General features: G+C 45.2%; 2 protein-coding genes across 5 annotated transcripts in view; one reads left to right on the forward strand and one right to left on the reverse strand.

Moving 5' to 3' along the window:
• The window catches only part of XIRP1 (xin actin binding repeat containing 1), a 282,674-nt gene that overhangs the window by 102,191 nt on the left and 164,218 nt on the right, over positions 1–16,265 (reverse strand). The window lies entirely within an intron of this gene.
• OXSR1 (oxidative stress responsive kinase 1) overlaps positions 1–16,265 on the forward strand; it is an 81,406-nt gene that overhangs the window by 14,117 nt on the left and 51,024 nt on the right. Inside the window, exons 1-3 of one of the 4 annotated variants that reach the window (XM_079946855.1) lie at positions 23–128; positions 4,420–4,532; positions 14,335–14,443. In XM_079946855.1, coding sequence (XP_079802981.1) covers positions 74–128; positions 4,420–4,532; positions 14,335–14,443 — 277 coding nt within the window. In that variant the 5' untranslated portion in view covers positions 23–73. Of the gene's footprint in view, positions 1–22; positions 129–519; positions 736–1,594; positions 1,692–4,419; positions 4,533–14,334; positions 14,444–16,265 lie in introns of those variants that run through there. The other 3 variants (XM_079946858.1, XM_079946856.1, XM_079946857.1) reach the window with 3 other exon arrangements.

Here is a 16,265-nt window from a genome sequence, read left to right on the forward strand (position 1 = left end):
CAGGGCAAAGAGAGCTCTTCAAAAGCTTCTGTGGTGGAAATTGGGGAAGGCAGGAGCCACTCTTGGGAGCTGGATGATGGCAGCTCACCAGGAGGCTTCTGCTTTTTCTCTGTGCTCCTCAGGGCGAGGTGATTTCTATTTTAAAAAGCAGCCATATTAACAGTTTCTTAGGCTGCCTACACACCATACATTTAAGGCACAGTTAAAGCGCACCCCCCCAAATAACCCTCAAAGAACTGTAGTTTAGGGGGTGCTGGGAATTATAGATCTGAGGGGTTCCCAAGATCCTTTGAGGAGGACTGTAAAGATATGTATCGTGTTTACACATCTTAAATAACATGGCTTAAATAACCCATAATTAAGAGTGGACTGTTGAAGAGCTCATGGAATCAACTCAGCAAAAATAAAGCAATATGTTTATTAAAAATACTTCAAGGCTTCTGGCCCTGATGGTTTTAAACTATGGTTACCATGAAGTGTGTGTTTGATATTTTGAAACTCCACTTAATGGAAGTGGGTGAGCATAGTAGGAAATACGAAGGGAAACTTCTAGAAGAGAGCCTTCCTCAACATGGCGCCGTTTGGACGTTGTTGGACTCCAACGCCCCTCAGTCCCAGCCAGCATGGGAATTATAGTTCGACAACATCTGAAGGGTGCCAGGTTGGGAAAAGCTGGCCTAGAATCATGGACAGGAATTTGAGTAATACCGACAGTGAAGCTAGAGAAAGAGAGAGGTCATGTGGTGTTTTATTGTCCTCTTTCTCTGAAGTCATGGCTATAAAATGGTGGCAGCCATCTTGGATGGGGCGGAAGGGCCTTCAGCCCGAGAGATGAAATTTCCGCCCTTTCAAAAATTAAGGGCAGAGGGCTAAATGAGGATTGTAGAGAAGCGGGGAGTGAGTTGAGGGCCAGTCCTGGAAAACATTTACAGAGAAGCATTTTCTCTTCTATACGGAAAGCAACTCATTGAGAGAACGAAGGGTTGAGAAATTTCTTCAGGAATTCCTTCCTGCCCCCAACACAAATCAGTGTGCGATTCTTCCAGTCACATACTGTTAAGAAATAATGCGACGCATATTATTTCTTAACAGTGTGGCACAATGACACATATGTTGTGACAAGACAGAGGGAGCGATTTGTGTCACTGTCAGCTGAAATAGGGAAACTTTACCAGAGGCTTGCAGTTCTGGGGACCAAAGTTGAGGAGAAATTGACATAAAATAACACCCCGGTGTCGTTTGACTCATTGAAAAGTCCACACAGTGTATAATACCATTAGTGATAATTGTTGCTTTTTTGGGGGGGGGGGAGGGAGTTGTGGAAGGATTTTATCCTACATCTAAGGAAAAATATGAGATATTGGAGAGCCTTGGCAAAATGGCGCAAATCTGATTAACCTGCTCTTGTATCTTCAGAATGACATAAAACTTGAAATCCCTGAAGGATATGCTGGGTTTCTGTGGCATTTAGAAACACAATAAGCAGAGTCCTAGTATGTTAACATATTAGAATCTGTATGAGGTCCGTCATTAAAGAATGAAAACTTCTTAATTTCAGTTGAAAGATACTTTCTCGGTGATACGTCTTGATACGTTGCCATGGTCAAAAATGATGAAATGGTTACGGACTTCAAACCAGTTTTGGACGATATATCACCCAGCCCTATTGGATATATGTAGCCACAGTACAAGTATGTGGAAGGAGATCTTCCACAAACTTATTTGGGAATTAGCTTTATCTCATGGTTTGCCCTGAAGTTGCAGGTTTATGATTTTATAAGGTAACCCTCCGAAAAAGTAGATTGAATGACTCCCAGCTGCTTAAATCTGTTTATTGAAAAGAGACGTTGGCTCTTAAACCATTGCTTTCGACTAACCCCTCTGCCCACCTGCTACGCTGCAAGGAACAGCATTTATTGTTTTAATAGCATTTTCTAGAAGGCAAAAAGAGTCTTTATTATTTTTCTCTCTTAGCCCAATGAGATATGGTCACAAGTTCCTGTTTTACTAATCTGCATCCAGAGGTGTATATCCAGTCCTGACCACCACAAATGTAGTTTTACTCTGGTGCAAGTTTGTCAGCCCTTTGCCTGGACAGCTCTTGGCAACTGAGAAGTGTCTTCAAGTGACACAGTTTTGAAAACTGCTGGGGTAGTAGCCCACTAGCCAATTAAAATATTATTTATAACTGGCCACTAATATTTGGAGAAGGGGCAGTTCAGAGGCAAAGGAGGAATAGGGATCCCGTTTTGACTACAGCAGTTCCTGTTTAATAATAAAAATAATAAAAAAGCATTGAGCCACAGTAAGATGAGAAGTGGATACAGTGATCGTAGCGTTTATTATGGCATCTTCCATCAAGACAGCTGCAGGCGATTAAGGAGGAATGGTGTACCATTCTGATCTGGTCGCTGTGTGCTGGAAATGGGACTGCAGAATTGCTTTCCCTCCATCCCAGGGAATTAACGCTGAATAGTTTGGGTGCCCTTTAAATTGGCCCAGGAGGGAGCCTGGCCGAAGGGAAAGGAAGGAATATAATTGCTTGTTTTCAAATGGCAAATCTAATTTGAACATGTTAATAGTGCTGCGAGTAAATAAACACACGTGGCAAAAGGCATACGGCTCTTGTCACTCTCTCACTCGCTGCTTTCCAGAGCTGTCAGTAGCAAGGGGGCACATGTAGAGGGTTATGTTGTGGTGTGTGTGTGTGTATATATACCTAGGTCATCTCTCAGATACTAGAGTTCTTAAAAGGCATGGATAAAAACAGCTTTAAAGCCAGTGCAACCACTCTTAGTCCTGTGTCCAGAATAAAAATGAGCAAAATAACTGAATAGTTTTCAAGACCTGAGGTTGTGCAAATGATATAAAGGTGGGCTGAAAGTGTTTTGGGGTGGAGAGGGGAATACAGCAGCAGAAAGTTCAAGAGGGGAGAGAAATATTTTGATGGTTGGGATGAGAAACATGCAGGACTGTTGCTAGGGGTTTTCTGACTTAAGTTTCTGGACTTTGTGTTTGCTTCAGTCCTGAGAGCTAGAAACCCCACTCAGGTTCTGAGGACGCCAAATCCTATGTTAGTTTGCATTGGGAGATTTGCGCATTGCATTGCCTCAGTGTTGGTCTCCTTTGCTAAAGTGGTGACCATCTGGGAAGTATATAAAAGTCAGGACTGGTTAGCTTCAGCAGCAAAACTGTTGTCAAGTCAGCTTGGCCTTGTAAAGGGTGAGAGAGAAGACTTTGAGAAGCTGTGCCTCCCCTTTCAAAAAACTGTCCCTTGCCTCACAACAGCTTCCTCATTGTCTCCTCAATGTAACCTTTCACTCTTCTTGCTATTAGCTATGTGGTTTTGGTATGCTGTGTCTGTAGTGATACCTTCAAACTTGTTCTGCCTCTCTTGAGGAATGTTACAATTTAAATTCCATAGCAGCTCAGCCATCCCAGGAATTGCAGCTATGCCTTTATTAACGTTTTTCTTAAGGCAGCCTGGCGATCCACCTTAAGTTTGGTCTGGAAAATCCATGGTGTGCCACAGTCGCTGCCAAAGTGAGAATTCACATGTGTGTCTTGTTGCATTATTTTTTTTTAATACTTTGGAGAAGGTCATCCCTAGCAAGTCTCCCTGTTTGCTCTGCAACCTAATAGTTGGGGGGCGGGTAAGAATGGATGTAGTGGGGAGCAAGTGAGATAAGGAGCCTTGCATTTAAATCAGGCATGGGCAAACTCAGCCCTCCAGGTGTTTTGGGACTACAACTCCCATCATCCCTAGCTAACAGGAGCAGTGGTCAGGGGTGATGGGAACTGTAGTCCCAAAACATCTGGAGGGCCGAGTTTGCCCATGCCTGATTTAAATTCTGGCCTGGTAGCCATAGCTGAAAAAGCAGTTGCATGCTGACATTTGAGCTGGCCACTGGAGAAGAAATGGAGGGCCCATCAGAGAAGTGCAACTGGCTTCTGCAAGAGGAGTGGAGTTACTGGCAGGCTAGTAATTTATCTTTTTTTAAAATCTTTTATTTTTAAGCAGGACTATGGGGTTCCTGTAAGTTTGTGGGCGGAATATGCAATTTGAATATGCCAACAGTGTTCAAAAGCAGCACTATTTGTGAATGTATTTAAACAAAGAAAACCAGTGTGGTTTATTGGCTAAGAGTGTTGGACCAAGACCTGGAAGGGCAGAGTTCTAATTCCCACTCTGTCATGAAGACCTCAGCCTGACCTACCTCACAGGGTTGTTGTGAGGATAAATTGCAGGGAGGGAGAAGCTCCTTGGAAGAAGGAAGGGCCCATAAATGTAATAAATTAATAGAATTCAAAAATGTAGTTGCCAATATTTCAGACCTCTCCTCGCGAAAAGATGCTACTTCGGCAGCATCCTTAGCAGCTTCTTCCTAACTTTGTATTTTTCTGTGTTTTCTCTGCCAGGCAGTGGAGCAACAGCTGTGGTGCAAGCAGCCTATTGTAGTCCGAAGAAAGAAAAGGTGGCAATCAAGCGGATCAACCTTGAGAAATGCCAGACCAGCATGGATGAGCTTCTGGTACAAAAATCCCATCCATCATCTTCCACAATTCATTTTAGGGTCTATAAATCACCGTTGCTCTGTGTTGGCGGAGGAGTCCCCCCCTGTGCAGGCAATTTGTTAGACTCTCTGTGACTGTGCTGGGTTTTTTGGGGTTTTTTGTTTTTGTTTTAAGGAAAAAGTTGAAGACCTCATGACTGTAAGCAACATTTGAAAAAGTGTTAAAATCTTGTGGTTGCTGTCTCTCTCTGTGTGTGTAGGTTTCCTGGATTTGTGGGTAGGATTTCACCCTTGGATTGCATAGGAGAAAGCTGTACAATTGCGGGAAACAAAAAGATGGAGGGGGGGACGACTTGATCAGTGGTAGGAAACCATTTTCACGTTGAGGGCCGCTTTCCATCATGAGCAGCCTTGTATTGGCTGTGTGGCATGGGGGTGTGTGGCCAGAGGCAAACACTGGCATGGCCTCGGCCCAGTATACCTGAAGGAGCGTCTCCACCCCCATCGTTTTGCCCGGACACTGAGGGCCAGCGCTGAGGGCCTTCTGGCGGTTCCCTCGCTGCGAGAAGCCAAGTTACAGGGAACCAGACAGAGGGCCTTCTCAGTAGTGGCGCCCGCCCTGTGGAACGCCCTCCCATCAGATGTCAAAGAGAAAAATAACTACAAACTTTTAGAAGACATCTAAAGGCAGCCCTGTTTAGGGAAGCTTTTAATGTTTAATAGACTATTGCATTTTAATATTCTGTTGGAAGCCACCCAGAGTGGCTGGGGAAACCCAGCCAGATGGACGGGGTATAAATAATAAATTATTATTATTATTATTATTATTATTAATAATAATAATATTAATATTATGGCAGTGGATGTGGCTCTTACATCCAAACTAGGAAGGTAAACGGCATTTCCGTGCGCTGCTTTGTTTCGCCAGAAGCGGATTAGTCATGCTGGCCACATGACCCAGAAGCTGTACGCTGGCTCCCTCAGCCAATAAAGCGAGACGAGCGCCACAACCCCAGAGTCGGTCACGACTGGACCTAATTACCCTTTAAGGACACATTGCTGCCAGGAAAAAGCACTTGAGAGTGTGGAACAGGGCCTGTGAAAGGTTGCAAGACCAAATGGAGGGGCCTGGAGGAACACATTCCTTCCCCCAGACTGTGAAGTGTTTCCTGCACTGCCTCTCAGGGAGTGAGACCACTCAGTTTTGTGGGCTTTAGTTCCACTGCAACCGTGAAGTAAGTTGTTACGGGTCAGATCTGGTTCAGGTGTATACAGGTTTGGGAAGTGATTCGATCCCTTAAAGATGAATTACATTTGCGGTGCCTGTAAAGGGGGGGGGGGCACAATGCCACTGGTGGAGAGGCTGCCGAGAGCAGCTTGCCCAGAGTCACGCCGCCCCCACCCAGCCATCCAAAACCTAGAGACCGAGCCTGTCTGTCTGAATGCCTTTTGCATCCGTTGTACCATTCGGCTCCATCCCTCCTCTTTAGTCCCTTCCTGCTAAAGTAGTCACACATACTGTTGGAACTTGGGCACTTGCCAGCTCAGGGCTCAAAGAACCATTCAGAAAGCTCTGCAGCAGAAAACACAGATAAAACTCCTAATTAAATAATTTAATCTCCAGCTGACCCAGTCCTCCATAACAGCCCCCTATTTCATTGGCTAATGAATGGGGCAGCAATGAATTGCTTCATTTTCTTCTCAAGAGGTCCCAATTAGGTGACCTGATGGGCAGTCGCGCTTTGTTTACCGGGCTTTTCGTTGGGGGAAGGAGCCTCGTGCTTTTCTTCCCCTAGTGACTTAAACATAACAAACAAAGTTTTAATATTGCATCCGAGCTGCGCCCTGTCAGGATCAGGAAGATGGGAATTTTCCACCTTCAATAGTTTCTTGGGTCTCTTCTCTCAGCCAGCAAGTCCTCCTTCTGATAATAGATGATGGTGGTGAAATAATCAAGACAAATGCAGATTTAAAAAAAGATCTGTCCAGTTTTCTTTCTCCAGCAGTGGCTGGATAGATGCCTCCAAGAAATCCAGATCTGGCAATCGTGATGGTGCAGAATGGTTGTTGCAGGACTTAGTTTGAGCTGGGACTAAGCCTGATCCCCAGCACATGTGAACGAAAATTGGTGCCACCATCTTGAGCATGTGCAGAGTATTTTTATTGTTGAGCAACCAGGCAGCTGTGATGTATTTGGCAAAGAATGGACAAAGTTTCCACACTACTACTTAACTGCTCCTGCTTTTTAGTATCGCCATTTAACAGCCTTCCCCAAAGCCACTTGGTTTGCTGTGAGTGTATTTAAACATATCTCTTCTAAACACACCGCTCTTGCCAGCTGGGCCAGAGAAACTGCCCATCATGATGGAATGGTTAATTAGCCTCCAGTGTTGTGGGTTTTCCAGGAAACTTTCCTTATTATATTAGCGTAATTTGCATTGGAAATTTTGAGTTTTAATTAAAAACAACAACAACATTCTGATGCCCTGTGTTTAGTAAACAATGCTTAAAACTTTGAAACTGCCTAGCTTGCCTAATTTTTACTTGCAGCTGACATCCTTTCATAATTATTAATGAATTTATGGAGTGGAACATTTTCCATGGGAAAATAAAGTGCTGGAAAATTTTCTACTGCAGCATTTAATTGCCTGGTTACACTGATTAAAAATAGTTTGCTTGGAAACGTTTGCATAATTGATTGAGCAATGGATCTTAAAGTTTTTAAAAAACACGCACACAGGTACTACTTAACTACTACAGGTGGTCAGTGCTCTTGATTAAACACACGAGCAGGAATGATTCTTCTAACGTTGTGCGGACTTCAATTTAACTCGTGTGCAGATTTAAGCAGGTGACTCACTTCGTCACCCAAGGTTTCTTTAATCAAGTGACTGCCCTAATGCATTCTAAAGACTTTTTTTGGAAATCATTGCCTTGAAGAAACACCAACTTAATAGAGCAATCCAGTTAACTCTGGAGGGGGGGGGAGAGAGAGAGAGAGAGAGAGAGAGAGAGAGAGAGAGAGATTGAGAGGGGTCGAATTGGTGCCTCTTCCACAGCCCAGCCATTCTTGCGCACTCTGAGTGCTGCTTTCCTTGCTTATTCTGCTGATCGAGGGGGGAATCCAAGCCCAGTTACCAGCTTGCAACACATTCCATCCAGTTTCTAGGCAACACAATCCTAGCTTTTGTGCCACATCAAAAGCCCTAGCCTTTCCACCTTGGTGGTGCTAGGGGGTGGGGTGGGGATAGAGCAGAGAATAATGTATTGGGGAGGTCAAATAGACCAAAAGGTGGGGGGTGGGAAACCACAGGCAGATTTTGTGTTGGGGTGCGTTAAGTCTTGTTGTGGGTGGAGGCGCAAAAGCTTTGATCCCCTCCATCTCCCTCCCCAGTCAACTGAGCAGCTAGGGCTCCATTACTATTGCTGGCTGCCCCAAGTTAATGCAACCACAGCAGGCATGGCTCCCTTCAGTTTCAACTTTGCTTGATCTTCTGGCACGTTGACCATTTCTCCCTAACTTTCTTAAGAACTCTGCCCCCTTAACTGGGTTTGTTTGGGCTGCACTTCCATCCAGAACTTGTGGGGTGCAAGGAAGGATAGGTAAATAGCTGCAGTTTCTCTCCACTGTTGCAAGGCAGGCGTAGATTTTAAACTATAAAAAAATACTTGCTTATAACCAAATCCTCCTTCAGATTGCTTGGAACAGCCTTCCTTAAAAGACCTATATGTCAGCAAGAGTTGTTTGACAGTGGGACAGGCTACTTCGGAAGGTGGTGGACTTCCAAAACAGGTTGGTTGGCCTTCTCTCCAGGATTCTTTAGCTGTGATTCCTGCGTTGCAAGGGGTTGGACTAGATGACACTCAGGGTCCCTTCCAACTCTACAGTTCTCAGATTCATCCCAGGGCACTTCAGATGTTGCTGGACTCCAAATTCCCCATCATCCCAGACCATTGGCCAGGGTAGCTTGGTCTGATAGGAGTTTCAGCCCATAATCCCAGCGGGGGCACCAGGTTGTAAAAGCCTGCCTTGGAATGATAATTTCCACCCCCCCCCTCAGAAAAGAGGTTGCTGGGCATTTTTGGAAGCACTTAACTTGCCGTTAAAAGTCTCAAAATATACTCGAGGGGCTGCGCGGCCTCCTGTGACCCTCACACCTTGTTGTCATGTGGCGGTTTGCGACGGCGACGTGTTTATAATTAACAGGCGTGCATTTCTAGATGAATGCCATCTTCATACACAGTGACAGTGTTTTAAATTTAGAAAGCTGGGGCTTGCCCACACCAGGGATTAGCGTGGGGGATTTAGTATGGAAATATGCACGCAGTAACTCAAGGACACCTTGGCTGTTAGGCAGAGCAAGGGAAAAAGGGGAAGAAGAAGAAAAGATCATTGAGGTGTAGGCATGATCTTCCACAAAATGGCAGGGGTGGAGGGAATCGTGGCAGACACTTGTGGAATATAATAGACAGGATGTGAAGCTAGGGATTGCAGGTGGGCAGGCTAGCTGAGTGCACCCCTCTCGCAAGAGTGGCATTCAGGCTGATGTTGGGAATGTGCATAATTCTTGAGAGCCAGAACACAGGAAGCTTCCTTATACTGAATTAGGACTGTTGATCCATCTAGCTCAATATTGTCGACACTGACTGGCAGTGGCTCTCCAGGGTTTCAGGCTGGATCGTGTCCAGTGTCAAAAGAAGAGCATTGGAAAAGGGAGCTTTTGACTTGTATTTCTAGAACAGCAGCTCCTCCATCCTGATGTCTCATGCTATAAATGAAGGCTCAGGGGCCGGATGCGGCCCAATCGCCTTCTCAATCTGGCCCGCGGACGGTCCGGGAATCAGCGTCTTTTACATGAGTAGAATGTGTCCTTTTATTTAAAATGCATCTCTGGGTTATATGTGGGGCATAGGAATTCGTTCATTTCCCCCCAAAAAATATAGTCTGGCCCCCCACAAGGTCTAAGGGAAAGTGGACTGGCCCCCTGCTGAAAAAGTTTGCTGACGCCTGCTATATAGCAATGGTTCCCAAAAAAGCCGAGCCATGCACCATCTACTTTCGAAAAAGGTTGGTCTCTCTGTGGTAGTTTTTGTTGTGTGAATGGTGCCACCATACCCTCTAGCAAGGCCCAGTGCAAATCTGAGATGTGCATCTTTTAGGCTGCGCCTTTGCATGAGTCATGGCCCCCCAAAATGGGACGTCCTGGGAAGTTGATGTGTATTAGACCCCCAGTTGGGAGCCATTGCCATATAGCAGTGAAATGGCTTTTAAAATGCAATGTTTGATGTGTCTTTGGGGTCTGATATTCAAAGGGAGAAAAACCCTTCTCGATTATTCCCAGGCTCTAGGGTGCACCTGAAGCAGAAGATTGCATCTTTGTAAGGACTGCTGAGATTATGTACTAATGCGTAAAAATAATGGTCCGACTGTTGGTCTCTTTGGGGCGGTGGGGGGGGGGAGTATTCAGCAAATGCTTTCGGATTGCGCAGCCTTTCCTATGAAAGAGCTAAAATTCCTAGAAAGAGTTTCTCATCCATGTCTGGCGGACGTGGGCGACTTGTGCATCCCTGAGCACAACAATAGATTCCATGTTGCTTTTTCATTTTGGAGGAGCTGTTACATCTGGGCCTCTGGAGATGGAAAGGTAGAAACCCCGAGATCCCTTGCGTGCAACTCTGCAGAGAGATTCCTCGGGATTCGAGTCTGCCGAAGCTTATGGCTGAGCAGTCTTAATTACTCTGCGGGTTGATGTCTGCTCTTATTATAGCTCAGCCTCGACATCTGGGCTGGAGGAAAAGCCCCGACCGCTGCAAGGAAGCGGCGTTCTACATTTGCCTCTTCCTTCTGTCCAGAGTAGCAGGTCCTGCCAGAGTGTCCGGGAGGCAGGCAGTAGGACCCAGGATGCTGCCATATATGAATCAGTATCCACCTAAATCTGTATTGTCTTTATTGATGATGAAGAAGAAGAGTTTGGATTTGATATCCCCCTTTATCACTACCCGAAGGAGTCTCGAAGCGGCTAACATTCTCTTTTCCCTTTCTCCCCCACAACAAACACTCTGTGAGGTGAGTGGGGCTGAGAGACTTCAGAGAAGTGTGACTGGCCCAAGGTCACCCAGCAGCTGCATGTGGAGGAGCGGAGACGCGAACCCGGTTCACCAGATTACGAGTCCACCGCTCTTAACCACTACACCACACTGGCTCCCAGTGTGATGGCATCTTTCCAGCGTTCCAGGCAAGGGCCATTCTCAGCCCTGCTTGGAGATGATGGGGATTGAACCCAGAACCTTCTGTGTGCAAATCAGATTCTCTACTTCTGAGCTGCAGCCCTTCAGATTAGTCAGCCGATGACAGCAATTATATTAGCTGATGGACTGATAGCAAATTTTTTTGCCAGTAAAAACAATAAGCTTTTGTGGTACAGGTGTGGTGTAAAAGGCACGCTCCTGATCGGCCTTCTCGTCCTCTGTTCTCATGCACAAGGTGATGTCTCTTCCAAGATAGTCCTTGCAATCCGAAGCCTTTTAATTGTGCAAATTTTTATTTTAAAGAAAGCTAATGCTCATTTAACCAGGACATCTTTTTCCAGTACAGTCATACCTTGGGATGAATATGCTTTGGGTTAGGCAAATTCGGGTTGCGCTCAGTGGCGACCTGGAAGTAACGGAGCGCATTACTTTTGGGTTTCGTCGCGCGCGCATGCGCAGACCGTCAAAATGGCATCACATGCATGCGCAGACGCGGCAAAACGTGATCCACGCAGACGCACGGACACGGGTTGCGTTCGCTTTGGGATGCCAACGGGGCTCCGGAACATCCCGTTCGCATCCTGAGGTACCACTGCATGTCAAAAGTTTTAGGTGTGTTTTTTTTAAAAAAATAATAATCTATTTATCCAATTGATTTTTAAAAGATGCAATCCTCTAGGTGTTAAGAAGTAAGCTTGAGATTTTGATTATCTGAAGCATTCTGGCTGGTTAAGAAGAGTAAATATAACCCATGATGCAGTGTAACTCACTAGTGTTTGTGGTAGCTCTGTTCTAGGACCATTCTAGGAGCAGGAACCCTATCTGCCTTCAAGAGTTGGTTGTTTGAGGAAAGTTGTTTTTGGAGACTCTCGCCTGGCTGTGATAAGTTACAGCCTGAAATAGACGAGGCAGCATTCGCACGCTTTTCCGATTCTCGTTGTTTGAGGGGGTCAGAAGAATGGTTAGCTCCGGAGCCAACAATTTCTCCCCCTGACTGCTGCCCTTCTGCTAATAGATGATGGGAATTGTCATTCAGCGACATCTGGGGACCTAAGGTTGAGGAAGCCTGCTTTATATGATCCTTGCAAGATTTGTAACTTTCATGAGGGGAGACCGAAGGAATTGAGAGCCGTGAAAGCTTTGCCCCGTGTGTTCAGCTCTGTCAGTCTTGCAGAGATAAAGGAAGGCAGCATCCTTTCCATTAATAATTCATATCTTTACTTCTCCATTTTACAGATCTTTTTTTTTTTTAATCCTCTGCCTTCCATTATTGAATCAGCCTTATTGCAGATGGCTAAGTGCCTCTTCCTTCCTAATAGCCGCAGTACTTCCCCCACTTCTTCTGTCAACTTAGCTATGATCTTGAAATCTGGAGAAGACTGTCAATTATTCAAGGTTGTTTCATGCATCTCTTCCCTTTCTATGGAGAAGCTTGTGCTGGAGTATGTGGTCATCCCTCCCACCGCAGAAGAAATCAGGCCTGAAAGGAGCAAATAGGTTGTGGTGTGTGCTTGGTTGAGGGGCGCATGCGTGGCACCCACAACAGCGCCTCTGGTTTACAAACATGCCCATGGGCCCAAAAATGTTGGTGACCATGGGATCGTGGGAAGTGGAGTTTGTTAAAGGTGAAGAGATTTGTGTATCTGAAGGCAGCCCTGTTTAGAGAAGCTTTTAGTAGACTATTGTATTTTAATACAGTGGTGCCCCGCAAGACGAATGCCTCGCAAGACGAAAAACCCGCTAGACGAAAGGGTTTTCCGTTTTGGAGGCACTTCGCAAAACAAATTTCCCTATGGGCTTGCTTCACAAGACGAAATGTCTTGTGAGTTTTTCCGACTTTTTTTCCCTCCCCCCCCTTTTTCTAAGCCGCTAAGCCGCTTATCTGCTTATCCGCTAAGCTGATAAGCCGCTAAAAGCCGCTAAAAGCCGCTAAGCCGCTAATAGCGCTAATCCGCTAAGACATCAATGGGCTTGCTTCGCAAGACGAAAAAACCGCTAGACAAAGAGAATCGCGGAACGGATTCTTTTCGTCTTGCGAGGCACCACTGTATTCTGTTGAAAGCCGCCCAGAGGGACTGGGGAAACCCAGCCAGATGGGCGGGGTATAAATAGTAAATTATTATTATTAAGTCCCTAGCTACAGTATATCACCAACTTCTCTGAAAGGAGATTCTGTTGGTACTTGTAGAGCAGATGTCTCACTGGCTGGTTAAAAGCTCACCTGACCCTTAGTATAAATCCTTGGTGGAAAATCTGTCTGTGTATATTATTATTTTTATCATTATTTTATTGTATTGGTTTTGTTTTGTAAACAACCTTGCTTGTTTTGTTTTAAATTCCGCTTCTTAGTTCTTAGAACCTCAAAAGAAAATTGAATGGAAACAGTAAAAAGAAAACCAATAGAAGAGAACAATATTGCAAAGAAACCAAGCACCATACATCGTATATGTTAATAGCAACCTTAGTTCTTGGCAGGCGCTTCTCTTTATGGAGCCAAAATGGCACCACTCTTGCACATGACGGAGGTGTTGGCATATGAGGAGATGGGAAGGCAAGATTTGCAGAAGTATTTACTAAAGGGGGGGGGGAATCTAATGTGGGGGGAGTGGGAAATAGTTGTGCTCATACTGGGATATGAATGAAATGGGAAACTGGAAGGGGGAGATGGGGAAATGCAATGGAGTATTTGGGTAACAGGTCAGCCTCTTGCACAGCAGCACTGTGCACTGCAACACTTCGTTGCAGCCACACACACCCCGCACAAAACATTTCCAAATGAGCAGAATTTAAATATGCATAATCTCGGCACCATATTTCTAGAATTCTGTCTCTGTTCTTCTCGACTTGCATTCTTCATCCAGATTTCTCCATCTTCAAAGACTCGGATGAATTTTCTCCCTCAGTTTATATAATAGAGTTGCCATACATTTGGAATTTCCCAGACACAGCTGGGATTCGACCACCAGTGTCCGGGTGTATCTCATTTCTTGTGATTTTGCCAAGAAGCTCAACAGCTTTGCCCCAAAAAGGCTCAACAACTTTTCTGTCTGGATTTTCGCTTTTGAAATATGGCAACCCTACCCTAGGAGTTGGCTCCTATTCTTCTTAATATGCTAGTTTTTCTACATCCAGGGATCCTTTTTTAAAACACGGTTGAGCCTTCAGACATACAGCAGCCTACTTGCAACCTGGAGCACTGGAGCAGGGTTTCCCAAACTTGGGCCTCCCAGCTGTTTTCTGGCTACAGTTCTCATCATCCCTGATGACTGGTTTTGCTAGCTAGGGATGCTGGGAGTTGTAGTCTAGGTTTGGAGACAACCCTGCACTGGAGTGTAGCAAGGGCTGTGTCTTGTGTTTTGTGCTGACTCCGCAACTCAGCTCTTATGGCCAGTTCCTGACCCCTTCACGTGCTCACCATGACTGGGTTCATCTTACACATGTCTTAAGTACTCTGCCCCCAAACTGGGCACTCCACTACTTCTGCATAGAGCACTCAGCACATGGTTTTTTTTAAAAAAACAACAACAATAGTAACAGCAGTTTTCTCTTTCTCCCCCACCCCCTTCTTTAGAAAGAAATTCAAGCCATGAGTCAGTGCCACCATCCGAACATCGTATCTTACTATACTTCCTTCGTAGTGAAAGATGAACTCTGGTTAGTGATGAAGCTTCTCAGTGGAGGTAAGTATAAGGTTATTAGGTGTGTCTGTGTGTGCTCTCAGGTTGTTTTGGTTCTAGTCTAGTAAAAGTGACTTTCAAAACATTCAAAGAGGTATTTTTGTTTCTAACACTGAGTAGCAATTTTCACTTTTTAAAAATAAAACATATCCTACCCTTTTTCAAAAAGGCATCTAAATAGAGCTTTAAAAGATAATCTGATAACTTTATTTGTCAGATTTTTTTTAATTTTAACCTGAGTGATTCCCAAATACAGTTGCTTGGCTCGCATTTAATGGCAAAGCCATAGCTAGGGATGACGATACCTGGTTTTCAACATCGCGATATATCACTAGCTAAACATCATGTTACACTCATATTTCAGACAGGATGGAGCTATGTAGAGGCATTGGCTGGCTTCACGGTTTTTCCTGCATTGTCATTTTTGCATAGCACACAAACACATCATTCACAACATATTGCCAGGTCAAAAGTTATGAAACTGATATCACAAGACAGACTTCAAACCGGCTTTGGACAATATAGCGCTATAACACCCAGCCCTAGTCATAGCTTGGGTATCCTTGAAAGATTCCATCAATGGTGTCTCCGAAAAATTTTACACATCACTTGGGAAGACAGGCAAACTAATATCAGTGTACTGGAAGAAGCAAAGATCACCAGTGTTGAAGCAATGATTCTTCAACATCAACTTCATTGGACTGGTCATGTTGTGCGGATGCCTGGTTATCGACTTCCAAAGCAACTACTCTATTCAGAACTTTAAAATGGAAAGCGTAATGCTGGTGGTCAACAAAAAAAGGTTTATAGACTCTCTCAAGGCAAATCTTAAAAAAAAGTAGTATAAACACCTGCCAACTGGGAAACACTGGCCTTTGAGTGCTCCAATTGGAGCATAGCCTTTACCAAAGGTGTCATGGGCTTTGAAGACACTCAGATTCAGGACAAAAGGAAGAAACATGCTAAGAGGAAGGCACGCTTGGCAAATCCACACTGTGATCAACTCCTGCCTGGAAACCAATGTCCCCACTGTGGAAGGATGTGTGGCTCCAGAATTGGCATCCACAGTCACTTACAGACTCATTGTTAAAACCGTGTTTATGGAAGACAATTTTACTCAGCTATGAGTGATTGCCAAAGAAGAAGAAAGATCATGATTATTATGCCTGAGGCCTGCAAACTTCCCACAGACTTGGAGGTTCCCTCACTTCCTGGTTTGGTGCGCTATAGTTTCTTTTGACATCCATAATGGTAGCTTGCCTGCTAACTAGAATTAGAAACAAACTATAAAGGTAAAGGTACCCCTGCCCGTATGGGCCAGTCGTGACCAACTCTAGGGTTGCGTGCTCATCTCGCTCAAGAGGCCGGGAGCCGGCGCCGTCCGAAGACACTTCCGGGTCATGTGGCCAGCATGACGAAGCTGCAACTGGCGAGCCAGCACCAGTGCCGCACACGGAAACACCGTTTACCTTCCCAGTATAAAGCGGTACCTATTTATCTACTTGCACTTAGGGGTGCTTTCGAACTGCTAGGTGGGCAGGGACCGAACGACGGGAGCTCACCCCGCCGCGGGGATTCGAACCGCCGACCTTATGATCAGCAAGTCCTGGGCACTGAGGTTTTACCCACAGCGCCAATAAACTATGGGTTGCACCAAAGTTTGACCTATTTGGATGTCATAAAGTATGGTTTACCTTAACCAGGAAGTGATTTGGAAATGTGTGAATGCAGTGCATGGTCACAGCTACATGGAATGAGGACCCCTTATTTGAGCAGAACTTCTGTTCTTGCTCCTCCCACGCACCCCTGACACTAGCAGCCCCGT

Source organism: Podarcis cretensis, assembly GCF_951804945.1.
Source record: "Podarcis cretensis genome assembly, chromosome: 12".
In the NCBI taxonomy this organism is placed as follows: Eukaryota; Metazoa; Chordata; class Lepidosauria; order Squamata; family Lacertidae; genus Podarcis; species Podarcis cretensis.